Source organism: Sander lucioperca, chromosome 11, assembly GCF_008315115.2.
Source record: "Sander lucioperca isolate FBNREF2018 chromosome 11, SLUC_FBN_1.2, whole genome shotgun sequence".
In the NCBI taxonomy this organism is placed as follows: Eukaryota; Metazoa; Chordata; class Actinopteri; order Perciformes; family Percidae; genus Sander; species Sander lucioperca.
In genome coordinates, this window is record NC_050183.1 from 12238037 (window position 1) to 12252732 (window position 14696).

At 41.4% G+C, this 14696-nt stretch overlaps 1 protein-coding gene across 7 annotated transcripts in view; it reads left to right on the forward strand.

Moving 5' to 3' along the window:
* Positions 1 to 14696, forward strand: part of csnk1g2b (casein kinase 1, gamma 2b) — a 45039-nt gene that overhangs the window by 12874 nt on the left and 17469 nt on the right. For 6 of the 7 annotated variants that reach the window (XM_031308428.2, XM_031308432.2, XM_031308431.2 and 3 more), the window contains exon 3: positions 10309 to 10378. The exons of the other annotated variant lie outside the window; for it this stretch is intronic. In XM_031308428.2, the coding sequence (XP_031164288.1) occupies positions 10309 to 10378 (70 nt within the window). The remainder of the gene's footprint in view (positions 1 to 10308; positions 10379 to 14696) is intronic. 7 annotated transcript variants of the gene reach the window in all.

The following is a 14696-nucleotide window of genomic DNA, read 5'->3' on the forward strand; positions in this document are numbered from 1 at the left end:
ACACACACTGCAATCTTCTTCATTTCGTGTAGTGTTACAGTTAGCAGTTAGTATCATTAATACCCATATGAAGGCTGCTAAGATGCACTATGTTAACATTTGAGCCAAGATGAGGGGAGTCACATTGCCAGTTGCATATGGTGAAATGGTTTACTGGGTGTCAGGAAAAGGTCAAGGTCTATTTTGGGCTTTATGCATAATGTTGGGTCTGTTCCCCTGAATATGGCATACATATGCACATGTTGAATGTCACACTGGCTTTACAGATGATACACAACACAGATGTTTAGGTATGTTACATTACATCACAGCTGTCTGTTTTACTGTATCATACTGTTTTAAAATGCAATTATTTTTTCTCGATCAATTGATTAATCATTTGGTCTTTTGTTTCTGGTGATTGACTAATTGTTTTATCTTTTTAAATGTAGTTGAACATCTTCAACATCCTAAATACAAGAGTGAAATCTGCAGCAAAATAAATTTCTATGATCACAGTAGTCATGTTTCCATCAATGTATTTTTATGCGCATTTAGATGTATTGCATTAGAAAATGTTGATGGAAACGGCAAAATTCGAAAAAACTTCCTCAAATTCGCAAACAAGTTTTTACGCTTGCATGAGGTTGTTTTTGCCTTTTTCGAAAAAGAGTTAATGCGCAAAATGGGAGATGGAAACAGCTTTGCCGAATAAGTTACTCACATGACTATAGTTCCGGTATCCATCGGATGGGGGAAGGATCGGGATATGGGTCCCATTCAGTGCTCCGTACACTTGTGGCACAGGGTGCTTAGTGGAGTTGCTGTGCGCTATAGCCTGTGCGTCAGCCACGTTGGGTAAATTGACGAATTGGTTCAACAGCCTGAATCGTATGGCCTGCACACCGCATATACACAGTGGTGAACGGTTGTCTCGCTGACACCAAATGTCTCTGCCTCAACCCTGTATTCTGCACAAGTGGCCAACTTGTACAATGCTACCTCTCTCCATTTAGCCAAAGAACTTAGCTTCTAAACTCTTTGATTTAGCAAGCCGGTTTGCAATCTACTACCATGCGTAACGTCAACCTGTGACGAAACTACACTTTGCGTAGTCTAGTTTATTCGCTCTAAACCAGTTGATGGAAACGCTTCTAATTCACTTTTTGTTTTCTTTTCTTTTTTGCGGCATTTTAAAAGTTAGCTTAAAAATCGCTTGGCAATTAGATGGAAACATGACTATTGATCAGTAGAGGTGTGACGAGATCTCGTCGCCACAAGATCTCGCGAGATTAAACATGACAAGATTTCTCGTCGAGGTAAAAAGTGTCTCGCGATATCAGTAAACAAGTGCAGAGCAGCAGCCTTAAAATTAGCATAGAAAATCCCCCGCCCGTTCTCCAAAGTTGACTCCGAGTTTACTTTTGCAGAGCGATAGCGGAAGAAAAATGCTGCCTGTAGAGAATACCGCCGCTCTCTCTCTCCCTCTCTCTCGGCCGAGATACACACACGTCTACAGCATGCTGTTTACTGTGGCGCTGTCTTGCGCAGACCACCCTCTTTCTCTGTTAAAGTGGCCATATTATGCTCATTTTCAGGTTCATAATTGTATTTTGAGGTTGTACCAGAATAGGTTTACATGGTTTAATTTTCAAAAAACATCATATTTTTGTTGTCCTGCACATTGCTGCAGCTCCTCTTTTCACCCTGTGTTCAGGTCTCTGTTTTAGCTACAGAGTGAGACCTCTCAACTTCTGTAACGTCTTTGTTGGCAGTCGCACATGCGCAGTAGCTAGGTAAGATCACATCATCTAGCTAGCTGTTTGTTTCTACAACTTCAGTAGTACAAGGCAGGATTAGCCGGGAGACTTCTTCTAAACGAGGGCACACTTACAACTTTGCGTGGAATACCTGCAGAACAGGGACATGCAAGTAGCTCTTTTGTAGATTATGGTGAACTAGTGTGTGTTGTAGCAGTGTTTTGCCATTCAGAACGAGCTTGTATGCTAGCGCTAGCATGCTACAGTTAGCCACCTTGTTTCAGCTAGTGACGTAAAAAGCCCTGCCGATTTTGAACAGCTCACGTGGAGACTGAAGGCAGGACACATTCAGAAACCTGTATCTCACTCAAAACAGCATGGATGTTTTTTTTTTCAAAGTTTGTATGCGTGTGGAAGCACCAGAGACACAAAATAACACCCCAAATCCCAGAAAAAGTGATTTTTTTTTTTTTTTTCATAATATGGGCACTTTAAAATGAGCCAGGAAGCGGACAGCAAAACCTAACTTTACTTTTAATGATATTAAACAAAGAGAAATGTTCTCCGTCTGTCCTATAATAATGGTCATAAATCAATACTAGTGTTGCCTACTTCCTTGTTTATTGCTGCAGTTAATAAAATGCAGAGGAGGAGAAAAGAGCATCTGTCTTCATAAAAATCATCTGTTGAGTGTTTAATGGTAATATATTTTTAGAACGTAATCAATGTGAAACAATAGTAAGATACGCTTTATTTCTCTCTGTCTACTGTACAATGACAGATTCAAGTACAAAACATTTGGTCTCAACGGTCTCAACTACTGCCAGAAAACGCTTGGTTATGTTGTAACCTTGGTTCTCTGAGTGAAGAGACTATCTCTCCACCGTACATATGGAACAAGTAACAGTGTAACTGTTAGTTATATAGGAGAGAAGCCAGTCATTTAAGTTTGTGGCAAAACCATTCAGTGCTCGGTTTTCATTTTGTGACTTTTGATTGAATAAAGGACTATTTTCCAGTCTTATTTCTTCATTGAAGTTTTCTGTAAAATAGTGTTAAAATCTTGTCTCGATCTCGTGAACCCAATCTCGTGTCTTGTCTCGTGAGCTGGGTCACTAATTGAGCAGAATTAGTGTCATTTGTTATGTGAGAATATACTAGACATGAAATTGTAGGTGGTTTGTTTGCACAGGCACAAAGCGCTGGGACATCATTTTTCCACAGCTTTGTTCTAATTGGTCAGCAATATTTCATGATTTGTTAAAATTTCATTTAAACAGATTCTAGATTTGCAGCGTAGTGTTGAGGCGGTTGTTGACTGTTGTTACATGTCTGTTTGCTACCCTTTAAAGTTATTCTGAATGGTCTATCATTGATAGTTTTCTTTTTTCTCCTCTTCCTTTGATGGTCATTACTCCATCCAGTCACAGAGTTCAATTCTGATCTTCCTCAACTGTGTTGGAGCAGAGATCAGATTTAGCCCAGATGACATCATATGCAGAGTTGGTTAATCCCAGGAAGAGGACTTTATTGTGGGGCTGATGGCTTGCTCCATCCAGACAAGTATGGAGGTTACCACAGGTTGAAATACAGGAACCACCACCTAATCCGTCATGATATAATCATATTTTTGTACAAGATTCAAATCGTTTACTCGAAGAGGGATCCTTGAAATGGCATGTAACATTTCATCTCACACCCATCCCCATGCTGTTGTAATTACAGGATTTGATCCTACTAGGGCAGTATGTGCTGGTAGTGCTTATATTGACAATTCTGTAAGCTTTTTAGCTGTGAGGAGCAGCTAGTATGTCAGTTACCACTATTTATATGCTCAAGTCCATCGTCCCTGCAATCGTCGACAAAATTTGACTGAGAAGCCAGAGATAGTGGCATCTGATTGGCTGTCGTGGTTTCAGGAAACTGAAAATGAGAAAATAATCAGTAAAGAAAATAATCATTAGTTGCAGTGTTAATTTTGTCAAATTCCCTGGGCCGACGGCGTCACGGCACTAAATCCTAGTTCTAATTACTAGTTTAACCACTTCTAAATAGCTGAATCACATAGCTTTTCGCTAGCTTAAGTTAGCTTTTTTTATTGATCAAGTGGTGTGGTAGTGTCCACACAAGCTGACGTACATTTCCCCGAGCATTCTGAAGCTCAAACACCGGAGCTTTCTGCTGCAGTCTGAAATAAAACTGCTGAATATGACTGATGTGCTACTGCCAATCACGGACGTGAATCGTTACATGGATGTATAAAAAATAGATCCGATGTAGTACACTACTATTGCCATGTTGACGTAGCTTATAGCTTGCCTCATTTACTTGGGGGCTAACGTTAGCTTCAGTGTAGCGAAGCTTAGTTTACTGTAGAATAAAGCTTGATTTATGGTTGTGCGGAGGCTCCACGCAGAGCTTTTGTCGTAGCTTACGTAAGAGGCCTGAAGTTTATACTTGTGCATTGGTGTGTGCGTCGATCTCTTGAAGACAATAGCAGGCCCAGCATGTGTGGGGAGTGAGTGGTTGAGAGAGTGACGGCGATTAGCTTCGAGCAAGTACTGACTCTAGAGGCATAGTGAGAGAAACAAAGTGTCTCCCCTGTGCTTTCTGACCGCGGTCGGAAATCTGTAGCAGGAAAAGTTAACCATCTCCTTGATGTCATGTCGTTTATGGAGAAGGTCAGGCTACGGCGTAGGTTCGTGTCTCCGCGTACGTAGCCATGGCGTGGATTTTACGCAGAAGTGTAAATCACGCTTAACTGGTAACGTTAGCTTAGCTCACTAAACTAAAACTTCAAGCCAAAGTCGAGGCAAAGTGTAATCACCTAACCAAAGAGTTATTATAACCAATGATACTAACCTCACTGCAGGTAAAAAGTCATGGCTTAGAGGTGCATTACCACCGCCATGTGGACTGATGTCACTTCACTCTTATTATGGGCTCTCTCACCAGTCTCACTCGTGAGACAAGCGCTGAGACAAGTGCGACAACTAGTGGTAAATTCGGTAGTCCGTTCCGGTGTTAGGCTTGATATCAAACCAGTTTGAAAATGTTTACGCCGGCCCAAGCCTAGTGGCTAGTCTAAAGGCACTACCTAATAAAGGTTCACTTAAGTCCCTAAACTGAACAAGCTAGAGAAATTGTTTTACTACAAATGAATACAGCAGCTGTGATTTTTGTACATAAGTGTGGTCTTGAAAATAGGTTCTCGTTCCTATTTTTTATTGATCTCTAATTTTTCTCCTGGTCTCATGCAGATACAATTTGGTTTGAGATGCATTAAACCCAGATACAAAGAAACACACACGGCTGCAGTTTGGAACAGCTGAGGTGGAGAGGTTACTGTAGCAGCAGGTCAGACAGGGAAGGGCCCTTCTGGCCTGAGGGTCAGCTGCCCTGGACACAGGCCAGCACACTTGGCAAAAAGCTGCTCTCTGCATGACACCACACAGGGTAACCAAAACTTCCACCCGAGTCAAGTATTACAAACAAGATGAAGTTAAAAGTGAATTGTTAAGTCATCTGAAAACTAATATTGCATCATTAATTGTAGAAGGCAACATGTTTTCTTTTATACAAATACCAAAGGGGATGAGGTGAAGGGTGTAGCTGACTTCAGTTTTTGGATATATGCTTGGGAGAAATAAACCCTCAATACGTTCCCTTTTACAAAAATGCCCAAAGTGTCCAGGGAGCATGTCGGCACAGGGAGCAGATCAAAGATTGTTTGATATGGGAAGGAGCTGTGAAAAATCCTCGTCATATTCAAAGATGTTACATCAGACATTTGTACTTTGGCCCTGGTCATTTACACAGCCATAGCTAAGCCCATCTGCTAGGAATAGAGATGTCTCTTAAGTACGCAAAGCTGCCATAAGCCTCTGTTTCCTATTGTAAGCTGTTTTAACGGGTCCTGTGGTTTGGTACCATCTGTTTTGCCTCATTATTTATATATTTTATATTTTCTTTCCCTCTCCTCGCTGGTACGGCCTGACTTGTGCGAGACGTGGTCATTGTCCGTGTTCATGTCAGAGGTGGAAGACGCTACAGCAATTCCTCGCTCCACCTTCCAGACTAGTCACATGTCTTCCTGCCACAGGACTCCACTCCTTTTGTATTCCCTCCCTTTTCCACTCTCAATTTCTATCCTACGGCATACCCAGTGGCTGCTGACTTCTCTGGCAGATACGTATCTCATGGCCTCAAGATAGTAACTCGTGGCCTCGAGATACGTATCTCGTGGCCTCGAGATAGTATCTCGTGGCCTCAAGATAGTATCTCGTGGCCTCAAGATAGTAACTCGTGGCCTCGAGATAAGTGTATATAAAAGGAGAATGCACAATGGAGCAGCTTTTCTCCCCAAAGCAGAGAGTGCAGAGAGTTTCTCCTAAAACCCAACCTCCGCTATCCCGTTATTGTGGCGGGTCCCCCGCGGCCGTCTCCCGGCGCGTAAGGCGCCCTTTCCCCGTTATGTTTCTCCAAACCCAACCTCCGCCATCCCGTTATTGTGGCGGGTCCCCCGCGGCCGTCTCCCGGCGCGTAAGGCGCCCTTTCCCCGTTATGTTTCTCCAAACCCAACCTCCGCCATCCCTTTATTGTGGCGCGGGCCGCCTTGCGGCCGCCTCCCAGCTTACAAAGCATCATTTTCGGCCGTTTCCCAGCCGTCTCCCGGAGTCCTTTCCCCGAGAAAATAACGTGACATTTACACGAACTGCCGTGAGACTGCATATCCATAGTCCTTTATAATTCTTCTTCATATTTTATAGCCTATATTTATACTTTTTACATGTATATACTTGTTTATTTACCAACTTCTATTATTATTTATATTCCTTTTAAATGTCTTGATGCACTCTCTGCTTTGGGGAGAAAAGCTGCTCCATTGTGCATTCTCCTTTTATATACACTATCTTGAGGCCACGAGTTACTATCTTGAGGCCACGAGTTACTATCTTGAGGCCACGAGTTACTATCTTGAGGCCACGAGATACTATCTTGAGGCCACGAGATACTATCTTGAGGCCACGAGATACTATCTTGAGGCCACGAGTTACTATCTTGAGGCCACGAGTTACTATCTTGAGGCCACGAGTTACTATCTTGAGGCCACGAGTTACTATCTTGAGGCCACGAGTTATTATCTTGAGGCCACGAGATACTATCTTGAGGCCACGAGATACTATCTTGAGGCCACGAGATACTATCTTGAGGCCACGAGATACTATCTTGAGGCCACGAGATACTATCTTGAGGCCACGAGATAGTTATAATTAATTTTTTTTGACAAAGTGGGACCAGGGGGGCTCCGTACTAACCTTATACCCCATTGTTTTATGATCTCTCTTTTATCGTTCATTGAATAACTTCTATCTGAGTTTTTTTAAAAGCTTATTTTAGAAAAACATAATTGAATCACCCTTTGGTAATGTAACTGAACCTTGCTGATACTGTTAACACTTCCTCAGTAAATGCCTACCACTGCATTCACATAAAATGTATGTATTGTGAAGTGTTGAGACACATTACAGAGAATAACAGAAAAGATGTGGTTGGATGACCATCCAGCCACTCAAGATGCATAATATCTGGGGCTGCTTTACTGTTGGCCACAAGGATACATTTTAGCATGAACCATTAGGCTCACTGCAAAATCTTAGTTTAGTTTGTAATTATGTTTGATGTAGGGTTTAATTTAAAAAAAATATGACAAGATGATGTCTCTTGCTAGCCTTTGCATTTTCCCTGCCTGCAATTGCAGCTCCCTCCATCAGAAGACACGCAAACATACAAAACTGGTCATTATCATTAGCCTATCAGGTGTTTGATTACATTGACACAGACCCACCTACTTAAAACAGAGGGGGTTGGAATGGAAATCTCAACAACACATACACCATGTGACTCCAGCTCTGTCTCTTTGCCTTCCCCCCCAAAATATCTCTGGCCAGAATCCAGAGGAGATCATCCTGTCAGAAAAGAAATGGCAGCAGGCGGGACAAAACTGAACATGGCCAGTTGAAAACCGATTTAGAGACTTGTCAGTCCTTTCTTTATGTTATTTAACTATTTTAATTAATCAGATATTGTTTTGTAGAAGCCAGGTAGAGACAAAATTGAGGAATATCTGAGGTAACCCTTTTTATTTTCTTCCACAAGTGTGACAAGTTATTAAATAAGCAGTCTGTTCTGGGGATATTTTAAAACACAGTCAAGCGAGGTTGATTTAATAATAAACCAAACCATCTTTTGATTGAACCTTGAAGTGAATCCACAGAACACATCAGATCGGACTGAGAACGGCCATCACAAATGGATGGAAAAAGGAAGTACCTTTTTGTGTTGAACACAGCTCATACTTGTGTGTACACTCCTACGTGCTAGCAGGGCACCAGTAGAGAAAATGCTCCTGATTTAACAAAGGCCTAATGGAGTGAATGTGGGAGCTTAACAGCTTTCAGCTTTCAGCTTTTAGTTTATATAATTTAAAAAAAACGGTGCAGTGCCTGTTGAAAATGTGCCTGTTTGGAACGGGCGATTACTTGGCCTGTGGTATTGCTGCTTGTAGAATTCATCAAAACCAAATTGTACCCCAAAATGACTTACAGAAGGACCCATACCACTTAAGATGCAACTCCACTGTATAGCCTATTACTGACTTACAGTGTAGGCTACTTCTACATCAGAGGAAGACATTGTACTATTACCTGACAGAGAACGCTGCAGATTCAGAATGTAATCACAAAATACACATTTTAGCTGCCAAAGCTCTCTGGTCCTCAGGGTGAGAGGGGAAGTGGCCAGCGGCAAAAGCCAATGTGTGCTTCTTTTACCTATATATTTAACGATATCTTTTGCATTTCTAATCCAAGCAACGTCAAACTTGGCACTGCACTTACTCGTGCCCATAGCAAGACACCTGTCAAGTTTGAAATCCATCGGACTAACGATTGGAAAGATATGCACATAACACAGACACACTGACAGACAGACATTCCTGCAATTTATAGATAGATGTAAGTGCTTTTAGAATTAGACGCACATAGGAAACAACTTTTAAGATTAAATCTCACTTCAAGCACATCTTGAGAAGTGCAAATACATCTTTAGGCATTTTCATGAATGTGTATGTAGAGTAGTAAGGTTAAAACGCAGTGAATAAGCTTTACTCCATGTTTATTCTGTATCTTTTTATAACTAATTGTCTCACATGTTTACTTGAATACAAACATCCCCAACATTTACATTTTACTGACTTAAAATAGAAGTTGATCTTATGTATGGCTTTTTCATATTGTTTGGCATGCCAGAGCTTATCCTATAAATTCGACAAACAGCACAATGTACATCTTTGGACGCATGTAAGCATTGGTTGGCAGTGTGTTAAAAGGGGGACTGCATAGACCTCAACACTCCCGCCCACAGCCAACTCCGGAAGTAAAAATCCCATTCATTTTCTCCATAAGGATTTAGAATATCAGTCATAATGCCTAAACCATCTGAGGTAGACTGACCCCGAGCTACGTGGTTGTGAAATGAAGGTTTCTGCTCCTGTAGAAGCTAGAAGTCCGTATGAAATCAACCTTGTTTTAAGAAAAACATGTTTTATCCGCGATTTAATGGAGAAAAAACTACACTACCCGCAATCCTAAGCGTAACAGCAACGTCTCCGATTGGTCCAACTCGCTGTTACCATAGAAACATTTACCGTACCCGCGAACGGCTAGAGCGAGCTTCTACCATTGAAGTCTATGATAGTTTCTGTACACGGTCTTGTACCTTTGCCGTTTTCAAAATGTTTTTTTTGCGCCAAATCAAATGTGTTCTGCTCACTATTCATCTCGTAGCTGGTTGGCTTGGTTCCAGACTTAAAACGCTATGTATAAGCAATTTTCGAAACGTCAATGAAACAATTGAATGGGGGGAAAACCACTTCCGGAGACAGAGCCGAAAAAAAGTGGCCGGTCACTGTTGAGCTCTATACTGCTACTGTGGACAAGGCTTTTGCACAAGCTGTGTTGAAGATTAAGGAAAGGAATTAAGTTCGGTGTGCGTTTGTTCTATCTTCACGTTTGTCTATAATGCCCTCGTATCATAACAGTGGGGATAATCAGATTACATTTTAGGTTGTAAAGCTGGAGCTAGCGATATAATGAACAATATGTCCCAGTGGGTTGATTATCAGACATGTCATCACATAAGCCTGCTGTTCACCAGCTGGAAATGCTCTTTATCCTCTCACATCCCACAAGTCTGACCTGAGACTTAATTTAAGTTATATTAGGCATGGAAATAAGGACAACATTGTATTGTACGTATTTAAGTTAATAGCAGGCCGAGATAATCATGTTGTACGCAAGGTTGTCACAACTACTTTCCATTACTTTCCAAATGAGCTTTACAAATACACAATGCTCTGTTTTCCCAATTTGAGAATAGTAGTCACCTGCAGGGTTTACTGAGCCAAAACACCAACATGTCATCGTAGATAAAGAATATTGACATTGTTAACAAATTTGTGATCTATGAAATATTTAACACTTTATTTTTTTTCTCTCTTCTCTTTCAGGAACCTATAAAGTCCAGGGCGCCTCAGCTCCATTTGGAGTATAGATTTTACAAACAGTTGGGAAATTCAGGTAAGAGAGATTGCAGTCTGTAGATTATTAGTTTCTGATAGACAGCACCATAATGATGAGTTAAATGTGAATGCGCATTTTCACACGTCATTGGGCAGGAAGAGAAAACTGAGATTTTATATTCAAAAACAGACATAAAAAAATAAAAATTGCTTCCACTCACGTGTATTCAGGTCACGTTTTGTGTTTGAGATATTAAAGAAGGCAATATAATTATCACAATGATTTAAATGTTTTTGTTTCAGTTAAATTAGCTGGCAGGTAGCAGTAATCTCTCGTCTGAGGGCGACAGGTTCAGTGCACCAGAGTTGGTAATCGAGAATAATGGCAGTAGGGGTGCACCGATCCGATATTAAGATCGGATATCGGTCCCGATATTGACAAAATAGCTGGATCGGGAAATGGATGCCCTTTATGAGAGCATGTTAACAAATGGAATAGAGACTGAGGAGGACAAAGATTTAATCCCTAAAAATGTTTTATCTTGTGTGAGACAATTTGTTTACATCGAGGATTATATACTGTAATGCAACAAATGTGATCATATCTTACTATTATGCCTTTTATTTGAAAAAAAAAAAACATGGACTGGCTTAGTTTTTTTTTCTCTGCACTGCAATGCGAGACCTCAGATATACAGCATCTGTTCAGAAAGAAAATGTGAAAAATTCCAGTGTGGTGTAGATGGAAGGCAAAAATGGAGAGGAAAGGATGCATTTTCAAATGTGGACATGTAGCATCAGGAAACAAACGCATGCACAAAACTCCAATGGCTTCCATTCTACTCGAGGCTAATTTTCAGGCGTGCGTTTGGTTATCTTTCCACATCTGTGGGAGCCAATGGATGCTATGAAAGCCTGCTTCCTCTTTTCCAATCCCACCTCTACAATACCCAGTCTTTCCTCTTCTACACCACGCCCCAGAACATGTTAATGTGCTATGATGCATAGCTGTGGCTCCAGGGCAGCAGCTCTTTGATCTTTTCTGGCTGGTCAGTTAGTTATAGAGGGTGAGAGAGAAGGCAGAGTCAGATGGTTGGGAGGGACTGGGACTTTTTTCTTTTTTTTTTTGGGAATGCTCACCATGTTTGTATAAGTTTGTGTAGAAGATGCATGTGTTGATTTGATTTGGTTTGGTTTAATTCAGACACCATGTGCAAACATGTCCCCACTACTTAGTCAAACTGAAAAGAGCAAAAGGTACAGACAAGAGGTCTGTGTAGTGTCCCACTCTGCAACCATCCACACCTGCGTGTCCCATTAGTTCTTTTTTTGTCTCCCAGATTAAGTCCTTTCTATAATTGAGTAAGTGCAAGAACCAAGTCCCAATTGACATTTTATTACATAATTTAGCCTAAAGTAGGCTAGCTTAGTCTATTAAAGGGTATTTACACACAAATTCTGCCATAACCGTCCTTCACAGCATATTTAAAAAATGCTAGAGAAAAGAAAGGGAGCAAAGGCTGTAGGAGACGTGGCTTTGTGGCTCTGTAGTGTGTGACGAGGAGGGTCAGGGGACAAAGGAGAGACTGACTGACCACTGCTCAGTGTAGCATGGACAGCGACGTAGAGCTGGTAGTCAGAGCTAACCAGCCATGAGAAGCTACTGTCAGACCCTCTGTTTCTCTGCTGGAAAGACAGGGGGTCTGATGTAGCCTCGACTAGGCATGGGCCGATGTAAAATTTTTCGAACCGGTTAGATTTCGAGCCAAATACCGGACTGGACCGGTATACCGAATTTTACCACTAAGTTTCACACTTGTCTCAGCCGCTCCAGAGTGAGACAGGTGAGAGAGCCCATATTAAGCGTGTAGACTCCAGGCCACATGGCGGTGTAATGTAATGTGCCATGAACTTTCTAGAAACGTTAAACAAACAGCATGCGCCGTTCAGCCGTTTCCCCTCTCACCCATACTCCCACCGCTACTGAAATGTAATCTCCTTCACAGCGCCCCTCGGCTCGGCAGTAGGTTGCCATCAGACACTAACGACTCTGTTAGTTAGTTCCTTTTATATGCAAACATTATGTTAACCACATTGTCATATTGCGTATTACCAGTGTTCGGCAAGCTATTGGGAAGTTTAGTGAGCTAAGCTAACGTTACCAGTTGTTCAACAGTAAATAAAGATTCACTACACTGAAGCTAACGTTAGCCCCTAAATAAATGAAGCAAGCTATTAGCTACATCAACATGGCAATAGTAGTTTACTACATCAAAGCTCTTTTTTTATACATCCATGTAACGATACACGTCTGTGTTTAGCAGTAGCACCAGTGATACTCAGCAGTTTTATTTCAGACTGTAGCAGAAAGCTCCGTGCTTGACCTTCAGAATGTTCGTGGAAATGTATGTTAGCTTGCGTGGACGTTACCACACCACCCGATCAATAAAAGAGCTAGCTTAGGCTAGTGACAAGCTATTTGATTCAGGAAACAGCAATGCTTTTTAGAAGTAGTTCTACTATTAATGCTACTGCCCAACATTGCTTGCAATACAAGTTGGATTTAGTGCTGTGACGCCTTTGGCACAGGTTGATAATGTTAGCTGATTTTTAATTTGCCAGAAGGGGACTTAGTGACAAATGGAGGTTTAGCCTCATAGATTGGATCGGTGAAACCAGAAATCGGTCCAACTCTAGCCTTGATAGTCATTAGAAGCATTTTTATGGCCCTTTTTGAGAGAATTTCCGTGTGGGTACCTGTGTTGTAGCTGGGTTAACGGCTATACTACAAGCGAGAGTGTCAGTACATAGCTGTAACCGTGCTATTTGTTGTGGTTAACGTCAATATTTGTAGGCTCTAAATGTGTTTTAAAGCTCTGAATATAGCACAGTTTTCGACGGGCCTATATGTTGTGTTTACTGCCACTGCAGAGGAATAAATCTTGTTAATGAACATCGTTTTTCCACCCAGCCTTGCTAATGCTAGCCCAACCAGCAGCTATGTGTGACAAGCACAAACTGGGGCTATGGTTAGCCAGTGTTCTGCTTTGTATTCTTGGCGCAGCAACTACTAACACAGACGGAGGGAGGGGGTCAACATATGTAGTAGACCTCGGAGTCTTTCCTATGTCATCACGATTATGAGGGGCCAGAGTATTTAGCTGAACCAAATTTTCAAATCCAAGCAGACGCATACAAGATCATTTTGAGAGGAGTTTTTTTATACAGTTTGAATTTTGTTGGAAATATCATCTGTATTTACATCCTATGCCAACAAGAACCTATGTGGTTATCTGTAAAGTGCCAACAAATTATTTAGTACAACTAATTTAGTGTGTACTCCCTCTTTAAGGTCTGTATATCAGACAAGTTTTGGTTTGACTATTGCAAGTGGCCGGTTCCTCTTGTTGCAGTGATCCTCCCAGTGTGTGCATCGTGGTCTAATTTAGTGACACGTGCCAGCTTCCTGGCTCCTTGTGCCAGAGCAAAAGCCCTCTACTGTTGATAAGGAGGTGGGGCATTAGGGCAGTCCTTGGCTATTTATAGATGGCCCTCTACAAGCAGTCAGGCCATTATGGTGTGTCCTCTGCCTCCCTGATTGACTGTGTGCTGCCTGCAGATTGCAGGGAAACTCTTGAACGTGCATTGCTAACAGGGTGTGGCCTGTTTGTTTTTCTTTATGGCTGTTCTTATTTCAATCCGTCATTCTGATCTGTGAGCAAATCTTAGACAATGCATGCCCACAAATGCCTAAACTCAACAGTAACTGTAATTGTCTCCCGTGCCATTTAGCAGAAGATTCCTCTAGTGCTGGCTTGTCTCTCTCCGCGTTTGGTGTTTGTCTCTGGTGCATTTAAACACATCCTGACCATCTCTTCCATTGAGACCATTGCTGGCCTTTGCCCTTACTCTTATTGATGGAAGTCTGGAGCTGTGCAACATGTAAAAATATTCCTAGCCCTTACACACAACTACAGACAGGTGATATGTACAGGTAGGATAATTGAACAAGCTCATGTGATGCCATTTAACTGTTTCCAAATGCATACTGAACATTATTACACTATTATTTTTATGGTTTTGGTTATGATTGCTACTGCACACCTTTTTTACAGATGTAGACTGCAAGTCAACATGTACAAGATTGACCTGACTCACCTCACTTTCTGAATTTCACTAAAATCAGCGGGCACATGGTAAAATATTCTGATTGACCTATTCAGCAGCGGAGCCTAGATTAGGATTATGATGTATTTACAAAAAGAAAAACATCCCTATACTATTTTTTTATTATACAGTGAATCCATAGAGGTAAATGTTTTTTGCATGTCCTGTATAATAATCTTCATACAGTACTAATTGTTTCACATTGACCT